This window comes from Apiospora aurea (genome assembly GCF_038362705.1).
Source record: "Apiospora aurea strain CBS 24483 chromosome Unknown utg000001l_segment0_segment0, whole genome shotgun sequence".
NCBI classification, from domain to species: domain Eukaryota; kingdom Fungi; phylum Ascomycota; class Sordariomycetes; order Amphisphaeriales; family Apiosporaceae; genus Apiospora; species Apiospora aurea.
In genome coordinates, this window is record NW_027117388.1 from 804,082 (window position 1) to 819,580 (window position 15,499).

The window sequence follows — 15,499 nt, forward strand, 5'->3', positions numbered from 1 at the left end:
TTTTACGAAAATTAACATTAAATCTAGATTTAGCGTATTTAGTTTAATACCTTATAACCTTAACGAGGTAATTAATAAGCTAAATATACGTTTCTAGACGCTTATATTTAACCTATCCCGTTTAGGGACGGCTAATACCTACGACCCTTAAACGCCGTTTAACCTTTAATAAATAATTAAGTACTTTATTTATATTAAAAAGAGGGTGTTTACCTATTAAGGAAGCTTTTCGACGCCGATTTTAAATACGGTAAATTAAATAGCGAAAAATATAACCAAAATAGCCTATAAAATAACCTTTATACGCGATAAGATATATATATTAAAAGAGGCTAATTTAATACTTTTTAAGCGTTAAAAAACTAAAAAATCGCGAATCCAGTTTAAAAGAGCCCTTATTATTAAAAAATCTTAGCAGTTATAAAACGAAAAGGCAAAAAAAAGCGTTTAGCGCCCAATAAAAGTAAAAATAAGGGTTCGTTAAAATAAAAAGCGACCGGTAAAAAGCGCTATAATATTTACGGCGAGACAGGTCATAATGCGCGAATATATAAAAAAGATATAAAATTAAGCGAGGAATTAAATAACGAGTAGTTTTAATTAATTTTAAGCGTTGTAATTAAATTAATTTATATAAAAAGGTCGAGAAGTGGAAAAGGTGCGTCGCCAAGTAATATACGTCGCGTAGTGGTAAACCACGTTAAAAATAATTATATAAAGCGCTTAATAATATATATAGAATTAATTAATTAAATAAATTTAAAATATATTAAACTAAAAAGGAAAAAAAAAAAAAAGTAAACTTTAATATAATACGAAGGGTAAAATAATAATATATAAAGTATTATATTAATTAGTTAAACTACGTATATTAACTTTAATAAAGCTTAATTATATAATTAAAATTAATTTATAAATAAAAAAGTAAAAACTTTAATTCATTCTTTTTAAAAATAAATATTTAAATTTAAAAAAGTTATATCAATAAAATAAAATATAATAAATAAAAAGCTTTTTAATATTATATTCCCCTTTTTATTTCTTAGTAAGCGCCGAGGTATTATATAAAATCGTCTTTCACTAAAACCATTATACGACATTTAACATTATACTCCGCCGCTGTGTCACTCATCATGGCCAGTATCCCAGTTTTTAACTCAGTCGAGCTTTATCCCGATTTCCGCCCCAACGAGGAGAAGTGTGAGGTTGAATGGAGACGCGGAGTGACGAAGGACCTCAGCCTATTGAGAGACCCAGCCTTCAGTCCCCATGTTCCATAGTCCTGGGGCTTTACCATCTACCGGGCTGTGCCGGGCCAGGAGCACGACGTACGCTTCGCCGAGGGCGTGAGACGGCTTGGCGAGTGGATGCGATGGGTGATCCTTGTCCGTCGCTACACCGAACCAGATATGAATACCTGGCCGCGCTGCCCCGAACTCATGCCGCAGCCGCACGAGCACGACCGCTGGGACGACGTGGCCGCGCGCCTGTGGAACGAGGTTGTGGAACACTATCCCAACGCCGACCAGGTCGACAGCACCGAGCTTGGCGAGGAGGACTTCGCTCCGGTAGGCGAAGCTTTCCTGTCCTGGGTGGACCAGCTGGGCATCGACACCACCCGTCTCAATGCGCGCTACGATTTCTGCCTCATCATCGACGAGACAGTGTTGCAGATGCTGGAAGGCCTGCCGGCCGAGACGCCGCCCCTGGAGGCGCCCAAGCTTGGTCCCAGGCCACCGCCTCCAAGTTTAGGCCCGGAAGAAGACATCAGGCGTGAGAAAGCCGCGCATCGGGCCCGCCTGGCAGCCAAGAGAGCGGAAGCGATTGCACCGCCGGCCCCGCCCCCGTCGAAGTCGGATCAAGATCGAGCCAAAGATCTGTGTCGGGAGACGTGGGTCTGGATACTAGATCGCGAAACGAGTAAATGTAACCTTTTTATCAAATTTCTATGTAGTCGTGAACATGAATATGCGTCCGTCTTACGTTTTCCTGCTCCTACTTCCTCCTCTGGCCGACTGCGGAAACCACATAATCACAGTGGAAAAGTACCAAGAGGGGGAGGATATCGAGTTCCCGCCGTGGGCCAGGATACGCATACGCGACATGTACGCGGCATGGTTTGACCGGGCGAAGGGGGCGGTACCGGATGACTGGGAGCAGCATATTCAAGAAGACCGGCACCCGTGGGACACGATTCGGTGGTGGGTTTGTAGTGGTGCTCGGACTGCCAACGAAGTTCTACGAAGGTATCGTGCGCAAGCGGCTGCGGCCACGACGCCTGAGCACCGATCCTAGTATCCACCAGCCCCCTGGATATGTCCATCCATAAGGTGCTGTCATCCGGGGTCACGGAGCATCGGGCCACTCATGGCTATGTATAGACCATAACAAAGGTTAAAACCTTGTGCCATAAGACATATACAGGTGGCACTCACTGGGAGAGGGATAGTACAGCTGTTATCCCCTTGATGGCGACAGCTCTGCCCTACCATGTTATATCGTCTACTTATTGGGAGATATTTATTAGTACCGTGGCGTAACGGTTATCCGAGTATTAAATATAAGTATAAAACATGAATTAAAACACCCTCCAAGCACAATGTAACACATCGCGCTAGGACAAGTATATGCCCAAGTCTAGTCGCTAGACCATCGGTACGACTGGATCAAGCCCCAAATCACTGCCGGAGGCAATGAGATACAGCATGCATTGTCTTTCCACTGCCCTTCTCTCCGCCCGCACTCTGTCGTCCAGTCGAATCTGCTGCAGCGAAACAGGACGAATGACCGTCGCCGGAAGATTCAGATAGTGGACAGCGTCGGCGTGGGACTTCATGACGAAACGCTTATCGATAGCCTCGTGATACACTGCTAACTGGGCGTCTGGGTCACGATCGTAAGCGACCTCCTTCCACGGGTAAAAGGCGCCGTGCCGCAGTGTGCGTGGCCAGGTCCCCCGCCAGGTGATGGAGGGAGGGGAGGCCTGGTAGCGGAACGAGGCCGCGAGCCCCGCGCGGCCGTTCCAGATGTGCAGGGTCTCCAGCCGGGGCATCTTGCGGGCGGCGGCGGCGGCCCTCTCGAGGATCTTGGCGGTGGGGCGGATGGCGTCGACGCCAGGGACGAAGACCTGCGTCGTTAGGGTAAGCGTCTTTAGGCGAGGCCACGTCCAAGACGAGTTGCGATGGCAGGCTGCAAAGAAGGCACCGGCGTCGACCATGAAGGACGCCGAGAGGTGTTCGAGCTCCAAGCTGGCCTGGGCGACCAGTCGGCCCACGCGGCGCTCGGGATGCGAGAGGTGTCGCACTGGAATGCCTCACTTCGGGGATGGCCTGTGATGAGTGCGTCTGCATACGACTCGTTGAAATTTTCAAACAGAGTGATTCTTCGCACTTGGGGATTGGCAGAAGCAACTGATTTCAAGAGCGATTCGTAATCCTTCTCGGTAGCCCTCTGTTCATATCGATCCTACTCTCGCCAGGGCTCGTAGTGGATCTCCTGGAGTCGAGGGAAACGAGAGAACATCCTGCCTAGCGACCTCGGATTCCACCTGCGCCGGGTCTGCTGGCGCAGGAGAACGCCGGTTACAGCGGGGACGGACGGCAGCTCTCGCCACCACCGAACTTCCTCCGCGCTGCTCTCGAATGTCCGCCTGTCCAAAATCTTACCGAACACCGTGCTTATGATGGACTCTGGGGAGGGGACGAGGTCACGGTGTCGCTGACTTTTTTCTTTGAGCCCTCGTCGTCGCCGAATTCCAGCTTTTCCACCTTCTCTCGATCCATGGTGGTATCCGGCTCGAAGTTCAAGTGTCGAAACCAGTGTTCCGAGTCGCTTGGAGAGTGTACGCTGATGCCGAGAACCAAGTCACCAGCCGGTGCCCACTTACTGAGAACTCCGAAAAAGGTCCCAAGGGCAGTCTTGATGCGAAGATTATCGTCGCGGCTGGGCGAGTCCACCGGCATTTCGTCAAGTTCCTCCTCGGGTGCGCATGCGCAACATTCGTACTCTTCGAGTTCCCAGCAGAACCAAATGTACTTCACGTAGGGCTGCGTTCGAGGCGACACGCAGGAACTGAAGCTGTCGAGGCGTCCGGAATTTACTCTTATTCGGCTAAAGTTGTGCTGCTCGATAAGTCGCTGCCACTCTCGCGAGACGGTAGCATAGACGCCCAAAGGACCCCTGCCGCCGTCCTTCATCAGTCGGTCTAGGACCATCGACCGGACCTGTGGGGGAAAGCGACCCCAAGTTATGCCGAACTGCGACATATTGACAGCTACTGACTGAGTGAGGTATGTCCAAGATAACAAGTTGGGAGAGAAGCGTTCTTGGTAAAAAGTACGTGACCTGGTCCAGCCGGTTTCTCTGCAGCTCTGAATTAGAGTTTTTTTTTTTTTTTTTTTTTTACAGAGAAACCATGCTACCTTCTAATTTGAAATATCGTGGCACGGAAAAGCTTGACAGAACCCAAGGTTAGTTGTACCTTGGTAGAGAGAAATGTAGATATTTTAATTAGTATCACTGTGGCATCTTTGGCCACACCGCCCTTGGGTACGATCACGTAACATCAATTATGTGTCATGAAACCGGATCTTGCCAATAAAGCGAGGGCCAGGTTCTCGATTATATAGAAATCACCAGAAATTTAAGGTGTACCATTGACCCAACAGAGACATAGGTAGGTTATCAGTGCAGAAGGACATATCCCCTCAGCGAACCATCTACATCAGCCTTCTCTGCTCAATAACACAGAAGCTAGGCAAGAAGCGAGGAGAGAATAGAAAGAGACAGGAGCATAAACCGTCGTTACCACAAGGCGCATCCGAATTACTGAGTGTTGTGGTGAGCAGAACACGTTTCATGCCGCGCCGTCGCCGTCAGCTCAGGTAAACCCAGCACCGGTCTCCTAACCTTCTGATACTGCCCGAACTGCGCATTCATCTTGTGCTCCACGAAGCTGCGGCGGAACTGGCTCCAGCTGTGCATCATATGCGCCTCCTCCACCGAAAGACCCTCGAGAAGGCTATCGTCGCTATCCGCGTTTTGGGCATTGCAAAGCTGCCCGTCAGGTCCGACTATGGGTAGGACGCGCATCCAAGGTTTCTCCTGGCATTCACATGTCTCCCACTTCGGGTTGGAATCATCTTTCGAATTATCATCGCCGTCCCCGAAATCGGGCACGCGCGGGACTTTGCCCTCGTTCAGGTAGGCGCGGATGTGCCGGATGGTGCACATAGAGGTGCACGCGAGGGTGCAATGTCCCAAGCCATCCGTCTGCTCGACGACGCTCGCGCCCACGAACTTGCGTGTCATCTTCAGGGCCGCGTAAAGCGGGGTGACGGGGTCGTAGTGGTTCGTCAGAAATAGGAGGGGGAAGCTGGTGTTGATGGGCGCCGGCTTGCGCGCTGGGTGGTCGTCCCAATCCATCGGGGGATCTTTGGCCTCGATGGTCCAGTCATTGCAGCCCATCATCAGGCCCATCCAGACGTCGGCGAAGGACGAGATCGTGGACATGTCCTTGAACATCGACTCGAGCTCTGGCACGGTCTCGTTGAGCTTGTAGCGCTTGTCGCTGCACATTACGGCCTTTTGGGCGTCATCGGGCCAGACGGGTAGGGACAATTCCTCGCACAGGGGGCCTAGTATCAAGGGACTGATCCATCTTTCCAGCCCGTGACCTGTATAGACAGCTTGTAGCATCTGCGCGACCGCAGGGTAGGCTAGGTTAGGCGAGTACAGTGCCTGGAAGAGGACCATTCGGATATCACCAGTATTCAGTATCGCAGGCATGTTACCTCCTACATTGGTCACAATTTTGGGCTCCTGCAGGAGGTCTGCCAACAGGTCATGGTATCGGTTCTCGATGTCCTTCGGGGTGTCTCCTTTTTGGTAAAAAGCACACTTATCCTCGGCCTCGGCACAGAAGCTGAAGAACTTGCCAAAGATGGCATCCGAATCGACGATGGAATCCCTCCAGACAGGCTCCACTAATAAGCGTTTTGGTCAGTCGGGCAAGTCTAGACCTAGGCCAGACGAGAATGAGGGCGAGAGTTTCGGGTGCTTACCATAGTGGTCGGCGTCCACCACACCATCCAGTATAACTCGGCCAACCGAGTCCGGAAACATGGCGGCAAATGTTGCGCCGAGCAGGGTGCCGTAGCTGAAGCCCCAGTAGACCAGCTTCCCCTTGGTACTCTGCAGCGTCTGGTCGCCATTAGAGTTCATCTGATCCGACTCCGGATGGGGCTGGGCAGACTTGGCAGTCTCAGCTGCCGCATCTCTCCATGCATCCCAGGCGTGGACGATGGAGAGCATGTCCCTGGCCACGTTTGGCGTGCTGCTGTACTGGAAGATGCTGTCATCGCCGCTTTCGTCGGACACTTGCTGGCAGAGCTTGGCGAGAGCCCGGGCGCGAACGTCGAGCTTGGACAGAGCTACGTTGCTCGAGTTGACCAGGCCGACATCATGGCCCGACAGCTCCCACGTGAGCCTGTTCATAAGGGCCATGTTTTGCCCCGCAACCCCATTCCAATCGTCTGCAGCGAAGCAGTTGGCCTTTGGGGTAGTTGCGCCTGTCCGGGGTTGCACCAGTTAGCATGAATGTGATCAAACCCCAGGTAGATGTGTGGGAGCCCTCTTACCAATCCCTCGCGGGTCGAAACCGATTATATCACGATCCGTTCCAACGACACTTTGGATTTGTTGGCCGGAGCCGAGGGCAAACATTGCGCCACTGCCACCAGGCCCTCCCTATCGTGTGTTTAAGTTTACGCTCGCCAGCCTTCGGGGAGCATCCAGAAAGCTTACCGGATTTAAAAGCAAAGGCGACTCGCCAAACGACATGGGGTCATCGGTACGGTTATGGCCAGGGACCAGGACTATAGCGATATGGACTTTGGGGTGGTCGGCCGATTCGTTCAACGGGCGATGGTAGTCCATCGGCACCGTTAGACGGGCGCATCGCTGTCCGGCGTAAAAGCATGGATGCCATTCAAGCTTCTCGCTGGGCTTGATCTACATGCAGGTGCACTCCGCACTTAGCATCTATATATGCGATAGGAAATATGCAAATTGAAGGGCAAGAATCTGCGAGGTGTTGCGACAAAGCTTGTTGGGCTTACTTGGCTCCAGACAGTGTCCCTTGTATTCGAACTTGAGGTCTTAGTAGTAGTATGAGCTGGTGCTGCAGCAGAAGGCCACAGTTTGAAGTACCAGATTGCGCACAAAGCAGCAACTAGCAACTTCAGGGTCCAAGATGCAGAGTTTCGCGGCTGTCGTCTAGGCGCCGGTGGACCGACACCAGTGTCGACAGGCGCACACTTCTCCCCAGAGGTGCTTGCCATTGCTTCTAGATGCGGTTCCGTTCAGAGAAAGCGCAAAACACACGAAATGACAACCTGTTGCACACAATTGAATGGGATGTATTTGATCGATGGAAAATAGGTTGGATTGGATGATACTGTAAGGTCGTTCGTCACGTTATGTTTGCGCTGCTGCGCCTTCTGCCTAAAACCCCCTCCTTCCCACTAGTGCTGATCTGGTCTGATATGATGTTGGCAGGTTGGGCCAAAAAGATGACGACGGGCGGCTGCCAATCCAAGACTGTCTCCAATCCCAATTGATCTGACGCATACCTACTTACATAGGATTAATCCTCTTGTCTTCACGCCAATGTCAACGCCAGCCAGCGCCAGCTAGCTACCTCGAGGCATCCGGTGTGTCGCAGGATTAAACTGAAGAGGAAGAGAATAAGAAGCAGGATGTCTCCAGGTCATGTCATGTCTCTGCAACCAATTCTGCCCAATCATAAGAAGTACCTACATGTACATACACGTGGGTAGTCTTCGGCAGTGCCTGACTAACTCATAGCTCCCGGAGACCGCGGGCCTGCGACCATTCCTCGAGTGGGCAAAGCTAAGCAATTCGACGCCATCTTCCCACCTCCCTCGGAGATGGCGCACTAACTCGCTCTAGTCCCGACAGGACGTCACCGTCGCATCGCACCCAAAGCGTTTCCCCATACCAATCTGAAGCGTTGGGTTCGAAACATTTGCCCATCGCAATCACACGCACATCTGGGGAGTTTTTTTCCTCCCCTCTCCCTCACTGCCGGCTGGCCTTTTGCTAACACCATGCTACTCACTATTCAACGCTCCACCATCCACCTTCCTGGCTGTCGCCAAGAGGGAGACGGTCGCAAAACGAAATCACGGGTGCGGAGAGGCAGTACAAGATACGAACAGCCCTGACTATCAGATTTCCTTCGCGGCCTGCTAGCCGGCCGGCTCGTCGCGTTTCCACCTTGGCACACGGTCCTCTTGAAACGCTATGGTCGACTACTGGGCACTGATATCACGAATCAAACCACAGGAGAAAAGAAATCCAACGCGAGGTATGATGTCTGCCTCCCTTCTGCCGGGTCGCATTCTGTGTGGTTCGCGTGTGCTGGGGGAGGACAGTTGGCTTGGCTGCATATCCCTTCTAACCCTGAACCCAACGGCCGCGATTGATAAGCTTCTCAAGCTCATGACACCGAAGTCTAAAGATCTGATGTCCCATCGCCAAGTCGTCAACCCTTTCCCACCCGCGATCTCATTGCTGGGAAAACATAAATAGATGATCTTTTGAAATAAGCGCACGGAAAGAAGCGTTGCGCAAGCGATCGAACCGTGTCTGCTGCGCCCAGCTGAAGGTGATCTCCATTACCACACACCTGCGGAAACAATTCAGTGTCGTCCGAAGACTCTGTTCAGCCATACCAAGGAGATCACGGCTTCTTTGTCGTTCTACGGAAGCCGCACGCGAGCTGGGTGTCCTCTCCTCGCTGTCAGGGTCTTACCTGCCGGCATGGAGTCGTCCACCGGGCTTGGAGACGCACAAGTTGACGCAGAACGACCCTAATAAATGGAACCGACGTCTATTGATGCTGGCCTAGGCGGTTTTACGAGGCGCACTCCGTCCAGTGTTCCTCCCGAGGGACGTTGTTGTGACACTGGCCAATGGCAGAAATTGTTTCGTTAAACAACCCCATCTCCTCTGATACCCAAGCTAGGCCAATAACAGAGATTCTGATAAGTTTCTTCACCTAAAACATCAGCGTCACCCTGCGAGTCTTGGCTCGGCTATAGCACTGCGACCTATAGGCGACGTCCCCAGCAGCTTGGATGGGCACGCAAGTCGTTTTGCGGAGGCCAGATGGGTGGTCAGTAGTGGTGACGGTCTAGATTATGGAGCCCCTGCCGTTGCCCTTGCCTAGAAAGCTTCGCATCTTGGTTGTCGGCTCTGGGCGCGGGGGATGGGGCTAGCCAGATTCAGGCCATGGCTAGGATGCATTCCCACCCCTTGACCAAGTGTTCTCGGCCTTGGCAGGTTACAGTAGTGCGTGACCCACTTGGCCAATGGAACTTGTCTCACACACTTCGCTGCCGTCACTCTGCACTGCGTATACCACCGCTGGTAAGGGTATTCCGACCATCTGCGCTGCGATGGCGCCGCCCGCATTGACGCTTCGACTAGATTTGGACGGCTTGGCATCCTCAGCCAAGAGCCTCATGGTAACCTCAGCTGCACTAGGCCCGCCCTCATCTCGACTATCTTCGCGCAAATCTTGACTCTCTTCGAAGGCCTCGACGTTGACTCACTGTTTCACGGCTAAGCACCGTTTGACTTGCTTGGCCTGACCGATAAACAGGGGGCCGTCTAGGGTTGCTGGCTCCAGCTTCTCCATCCCCCTGGACGTCTAGCCTCCAGCTTCGACAGCACCGACAGCACCTTGGCCAGCCCGCTCGTAGATATTTTTATCTCGCGATAGAAACGCCTTGGCAGTCGGGATCATGTGCCTTCCGTGCTAAACACCGTCTACCTTGTTTGCAAGCTCCTGGCCTCATCAAGGGGGGAGTGGATGGAGATGCTCGCCACCCTCCGTGAGGCGGCTCGTTGGTATATAGGATGGCAGCCCGGCATCTCGACTTTTTACATTTTGTCTCCAACCAGCTGTGCTCAGGTCCAGAATTCAATAACTTACCTTTTCGTTTCTTCTTTCATCCGGTTCTACGCTGGTCGCCGCTGGTCGCTTGTTTATACTATTAGTCAATCTCTTAATCCACCTATCCAAACAAATCCTCAACCCTCTCCACCCCCAAAACCTACTGTCAAGATGGTCAGCTACCGCCTCGTTGCCGCCGCCGGCTTCTTTGCCTCGGCTTACGCCCTCCCCTTGAACATCAACCTTGGTGCCTACTCGCCTGCTTTGTATGTGGCCCTGCTGACCCCCCTTTTCGCCCCCAACTCGAGCTAATTCAACAACAGGGTGGTCGGTGATGGTGAAATAAGCTTCGGTGGTGGTCAAGATGTATCCAAGCTCTTCACGACTCTGGAGGGTGCCGCACAGCAGAACGCTGCTGGTGGCGGCGCCGCTGCCAAGACCGCTGGTGCTGCCCAGCCCGCTTCTCAGGCTGCTTCTCAGGCTGCTTCTTCCAAGGCGTCCTCTACCGAGGGTGAAAGCGCTGCTGCTGCTGCGTCTCCCGCGGCTGCCGCCAAGCCCAGCACGCCTGCTCCCGAGGTTGCTCCTACGACCCAGGACACCAGCATTTCTACGAGCGATGCCACTCTCCAGGACCAAGGTACGTCATGATAACAAACCGAGACTTCTTCTCACCTTGTACTAACCCTATTTCTTCAGCTTCATCCGTCTCGACCCTCCAGGGAATGGGTAAGGAGATCGCCCCTAGGGACTCCTCCCCCGTGAAGCGTGACCTTGCCGGATTCGACCGTGCCCTGAAGTACGCCGAGGCCGCCCTCGTCAAGGGTCCCATCGTCCAGCTCGGTACCGGCAAGGAGGGTGCTGGCGTTGGTATCATCGTCGACAACCGCCCTGCTGGCGGTGCCGCCGCCAAGGCCGAAGGTGTTACTGCCAAGGCCCAGGGCGCTGCTTCTGCTCAGAACGCTGCCGTTGCTGCCGATGCTTCTACCAAGCAGGCTATTGGTAAGCGAGACGAGGAGTCATCCCAGCCTCGCCGCCGCACAAAGGTCACCACCATGTACGTCCGTCGTGGCGTCCCTGCCGGTAAGTTCAAGCTCCAGTCATGAAAGCCTTCAAGCACAGCCTTGCTGACGAGCACCTTTTCTGACAGAGTTACAGACAACTAAGCCCAAGACCCGCGACACCAACTCGGTCCCCGTCTTTGCTGCCCCCGCGGCGAAGAGAGACGAGGACAAGCGCGAGACGACGACATCGACCAGCATTGATTCCATCAACCTGAACGTCGACGATCCTCAGGGCCTCACCATGACCTTCGTCGAGACATCCGAAGACGCCGAGTAAAGAAAGGAACTGGAAGGGAAAATCTCTTGGATAATACATGAATTCTACTACATTCGATTAATCACTTCAACGCCCCCTTCCGGTCCGTCCGCACACACGAGCCGAGCGCTTTCTGTACCACAAATGTCCGATGATACCATTTGAGAGGGGGAAAAAGGGAGCGAATTGGGATTCGAACAAAAAGGGAAACGGCCTCGATCGACGGAAGGGACTATGATATCACATCACACAGACACACATGGCCAAGGAGTTGCATTTTGTCAAGGGCGATGCTTTCTATTACGTATTACGGCATGTCCACCCTACAGGAAGAAGCAGTGGCAATTCCGGGGTGGTAGCGGTTTGTTAATTTGAGGCGTGCAACGTTCATGGCGATGATGGCCTTTTTTTGTTTACTTGATAGAGCGACTATTTTCTTACTACAATGGTACAAACAAGCTTCGGCACCAACACACTTTTTTATATACAATACAAAATTTTCTGGAAAACTTGCTTCATTTGCCTTTCTCTCTATTCGGTGCTCCAGACGTCTGAAAACAACAAATGTTCATCCTACGTCATATACAGGCAAACTTCTTTCTGACAGTAGTGACAGGTACCTTATCTGACTTGGTAATCCTGTACTCGTCGATTTAAGAAACCCACCACACAGAGAAGGAAAAGAAGGGTCAAGCCGTTTGCGCGAAAGATAGCCTCACTTGAGACTTACCTCAGACGAACGCCAAGGCTCGTATAGGCCCGGTAGGTTATGAAACTTCGGGTTGGGTTGCGCGCCGAAAATGCTGAAATGAGGCCCCTTACTCAGCTATTGACCTATGGGGCCAGGCAAGAGAAGAAACATCTGAACATTTTGCGAGCCCCAAGTTGACTGGGCCCTCTTTCTCTGTCTCACGTCCCGCCCCCTCTCCTGTCAGACTCAAGTAACTAAAAATGCCGTGTGATCTGTTTGGTAGACAGAGGAAGCCGAAGAAAACAGAAGCAAAAGGACAATGCCCGCTAAAACAAAAAAAAGTACGAGAGAAAGAGAACGGGGAAGAGAAAAACGCATCAGTCGCAGAATAGGCAGGGGTCAGGTTTGGTTTAATGCGCGCTTGTGATTGATCGACGGAAAGACATCGTGTAGTGTGAAACGTGCCCGACAGGCCAAAGACGATGGGGACGGGTTTCCTCTTCGGGCTATAATTAGCCATGGATGGCTGGCGGCACACATGCACATTTGCACTTGAAGCATTCCGGCCGAGTGACGAAAATTCGGTTCTTTCGGGTCGCTTTTCCTTCTCTTCTGTTTACTCTTTTCTCTTCATGCATTCGCCGGTTTCTTCCAGATGATATGTACCTTGATGACGAGTACGAATGTGCGCTGGATCCTGCTGTGTACACACAGAAGTGCATAATGTTGGCAGTCTCGCTCTACTTGGTAGGTGGCTATTGACATACGGAGAACTTGTCTCTATTACCGAATGGACTTGCACAGCCGTATAAAACAAGTTTCATGCCTGCCGAATCCAGCACTATTACTATATGAAGTCCCTCTGACACGGGAGGTTCGTCGCTTCTTGCTCAGCTAGCAATGCGACTGCCACGGACACCTACTCCTCGTGTCAGGTTGCCACGTGGAATCTCAATCGATGGTTTATATGGTATTGTTTGAGCTTCATTACCCAGTCATGTCAAGATAAGGTTCCCGCCGCGGTTCGCTTATGGTGCATTGGTGCTGCTAGTATCCGTCCGTAGCCAAATATCTCTCGTACGGCCTGACATCAAACACCTTCCCGCACCTTTCCTACTAAAGGCAATCCATGAGCGTCGGACGAGTAAACCCGTGTCAACATTATTCGATCCTGCTCATATGAGTAATTGGTAAAGATATGTAATAAATGGCTTGACATATCAAATGAGCAACATGAGTCTAGACCGTCCCCAAGAGGTATGATTATTCCCGCGCTACATTCTTTGACACTTCCAAGGTACGATCTGGTACCAACAAAACAGTTCCCCAATACGTTCCTGGTCAGATCATTTGTCCCATTTCTGGTAGCCATCGTTTTTCTGCTTTTGACGTGTATTCCAGCCCAGCTTTCCGCTGATGCTGTTCACCCAGTCCTCGCTCCGCCGGCCCTGGGGCATGCATGAGGCGAAGGGGAACCTGCTCGCGCTGATGGTCACATAGTCTCCCGGGAAGAGCTCGAGCCGCTCCCGCCCGTCGAAGCTGGCCCACGAGTTCGTCCGCGCATCGTAGGGGACTCCTATACGCAACACGATCGTGTCGGGCAGGATGACGGGCCGGAACGACAACGTATGCGCACAGATGGACGTCAATAGCATCACAGGGTTCTCCGGGTGGCACAGTGAGCCCCCAGCGGCCAGGTTGTACGCCGTAGACCCAGTTGGCGTCGAAATACATACTCCATCGGCTAAGATGGAGGTGAAATGCTCGTCGTCTGCAAACACTTCGGTATACGACATGGCTATAGTAGGTACGTTAGCCAATTCAGGGTTCGAACAAGCGCAGGTGCGTGGACTTACTCGGGTTAGGACCCCGGTCGACAACAATCTCGTTCAGGATCTCGTACGTGCCATCAGGTCGATGTGTATGGTCATCGTCTTTTTCTTCGCCAATGAGCTCTTCGACAAGATCCCTCTGCTGGTGCATCTCGGAGTCGTCTGTTGAGTCTTGCTCCGTGCCCTCGGGGGTGCGTCGTTTTTGACTTCTCATAATAGTCCCTTCGAATCGCAACCTAAGGCTGACCGTAACGCCTTCTTTCAGTGCCGTCGTGAGGGTGCTCTCATGCTCGGCGAAGTCGAACTTTGTGAGAAACCCTAGACTGCCCAGAGCGAAACTGATAAACGGGGGCACTATCCTTTGGAACAGCCAGCTGGCGTAGAGAACGGTCCCATCGCCTCCTAGCGTGATGCCAAGGTCGAACGTGTGCGGCCTCGTCCGGCACATGTTTTCGTTCCAGAACCGAACCCGCTTCTCTACCGCACTGATCGGCGCCTCTGCGTCCATCTCCCCAGCGCCAATATATTCCTGGCGAAGTTCCTCCAGCATGCCCTTGAGGTCAAATCTCTTGTTTTCCCTCAAGCTGTCCTGCAGCCAGACAGTATACTGGACGCCCCTTTCTTTGCTCAAGAGCCATTTGGCGATCTCCCGCGTCTTAGGCACCAGGTCGGCATCGAAGACCTTTGTCAATATGAAGATGGAGCGTGCTTCGAACTTGAGCCGGACGCTTCCCAGCCGTCTGCTCAGCTCTCGTACACCCCAAGCCATCTCCCCCAATTGCTTCTTCGTCAGCAGGCGGCTGCTATGTGTCTCGTGGTTCTCGGCGGAGAGGTCCAGCTCTTCATGGGGTGTGGTGACAGCCGTCTTCCAGGACTGCTCGTCGGCCTGGCCCGCGTCCGAAGTTTCGGCGCTGTCGGCCTCGATGAAGGCTTGTGTCTTAGCCCTGTGGTGGTGGTGCTTGTGGTGCCGATGTTCCTGCCCCTTTGGTTTGGCCACGCGATCCAACCCGACCTCGCTAGAAAGGTCGTCGGCACTGGAGTCCCTGGTGCGACGTTGGCCCGACCTTTCGTTCTCGATAAATTGGTGGACGAGGCATTGCGTCTTCTTCAGCGGCGGATTCAGGCGCGGTCGCGTGGAATCGCCAGGGACCATGGAGCTTTTCCTACGATACGGACTGGTCTCATCGAAGGACACCTAGAATCAAAAGAGGATTGTGTAAGGCGGCTACTTTCTTGTCGCGTTGCGCAGCCGGGTAAAAGTAGAAGGAAAGACACACACCTCGACCGCTCTCATGTCATCGTCACTGGAATGGGAGAGATTGTCACCTTCATGGGCCTCGGCCGGCACGGCCGGGTGATGCGAATTGGACATTGCTACTGGCGCATCTACTGTAATGATGCAATGTGTTGGCGGAGATGGTAGGCGACTGGTGGCTCAAGTTATCTGCGATTTTCCCTTGTCGCCGATCTCTTTCCCGGTTGGCGCTGAGTAAGGGACTTCTTGTACAAAACGATTCTTCGGAGCAGTCGGTGATTCGCCAATGACTGCTACAATTGCTGCGTCGGAAAGTGCGCCGCTGTTGGGAAACTTGGAAGTCACGAAGTCGAGGATAGACTTTAGCGGGGCATGAAACCAGAAAGTACCCCCTCCATCAGTGGCCCGATTTATCTTCACGT

At 52.4% G+C, this 15,499-nt stretch overlaps 6 protein-coding genes across 6 annotated transcripts; 2 read left to right on the top strand and 4 right to left on the bottom strand.

Moving 5' to 3' along the window:
• Positions 1–1,133: 1,133 nt before the first annotated feature.
• PG986_000269 (uncharacterized protein) lies at positions 1,134–2,295 on the top strand (the record flags this gene model as incomplete). Its single annotated transcript, XM_066836491.1, has 3 exons — positions 1,134–1,223; positions 1,281–1,920; positions 2,039–2,295. The coding sequence occupies 3 exons, from the start codon at positions 1,134–1,136 to the stop codon at positions 2,293–2,295; spliced, it is 987 nt and encodes a 328-aa protein (XP_066705384.1).
• A 349-nt stretch (positions 2,296–2,644) lies between these two features.
• Positions 2,645–3,217, bottom strand: PG986_000270 (uncharacterized protein; the record flags this gene model as incomplete). Its single annotated transcript, XM_066836492.1, has 1 exon — positions 2,645–3,217. One exon carries the CDS (start codon positions 3,215–3,217, stop codon positions 2,645–2,647), a length of 573 nt encoding a protein of 190 aa, XP_066705385.1.
• Positions 3,218–3,677: 460 nt separating this feature from the next.
• On the bottom strand, positions 3,678–4,265 carry PG986_000271 (uncharacterized protein; the record flags this gene model as incomplete). The annotated part of the gene is made up of 1 exon (XM_066836493.1): positions 3,678–4,265. The coding sequence occupies one exon, from the start codon at positions 4,263–4,265 to the stop codon at positions 3,678–3,680; it is 588 nt and encodes a 195-aa protein (XP_066705386.1).
• Positions 4,266–4,824: 559 nt separating this feature from the next.
• Positions 4,825–7,340, bottom strand: PG986_000272 (uncharacterized protein; the record flags this gene model as incomplete). The annotated part of the gene is made up of 5 exons (XM_066836494.1): positions 4,825–5,984; positions 6,063–6,569; positions 6,639–6,747; positions 6,805–7,011; positions 7,119–7,340. The coding sequence occupies 5 exons, from the start codon at positions 7,338–7,340 to the stop codon at positions 4,825–4,827; spliced, it is 2,205 nt and encodes a 734-aa protein (XP_066705387.1).
• Positions 7,341–10,153: 2,813 nt separating this feature from the next.
• PG986_000273 (uncharacterized protein) lies at positions 10,154–11,320 on the top strand (the record flags this gene model as incomplete). Its single annotated transcript, XM_066836495.1, has 4 exons — positions 10,154–10,248; positions 10,306–10,619; positions 10,679–11,062; positions 11,130–11,320. The coding sequence occupies 4 exons, from the start codon at positions 10,154–10,156 to the stop codon at positions 11,318–11,320; spliced, it is 984 nt and encodes a 327-aa protein (XP_066705388.1).
• A 2,016-nt stretch (positions 11,321–13,336) lies between these two features.
• Positions 13,337–15,194, bottom strand: PG986_000274 (uncharacterized protein; the record flags this gene model as incomplete). Its single annotated transcript, XM_066836496.1, has 3 exons — positions 13,337–13,788; positions 13,847–15,017; positions 15,102–15,194. 3 exons carry the CDS (start codon positions 15,192–15,194, stop codon positions 13,337–13,339), a joined length of 1,716 nt encoding a protein of 571 aa, XP_066705389.1.
• Positions 15,195–15,499: the final 305 nt, after the last annotated feature.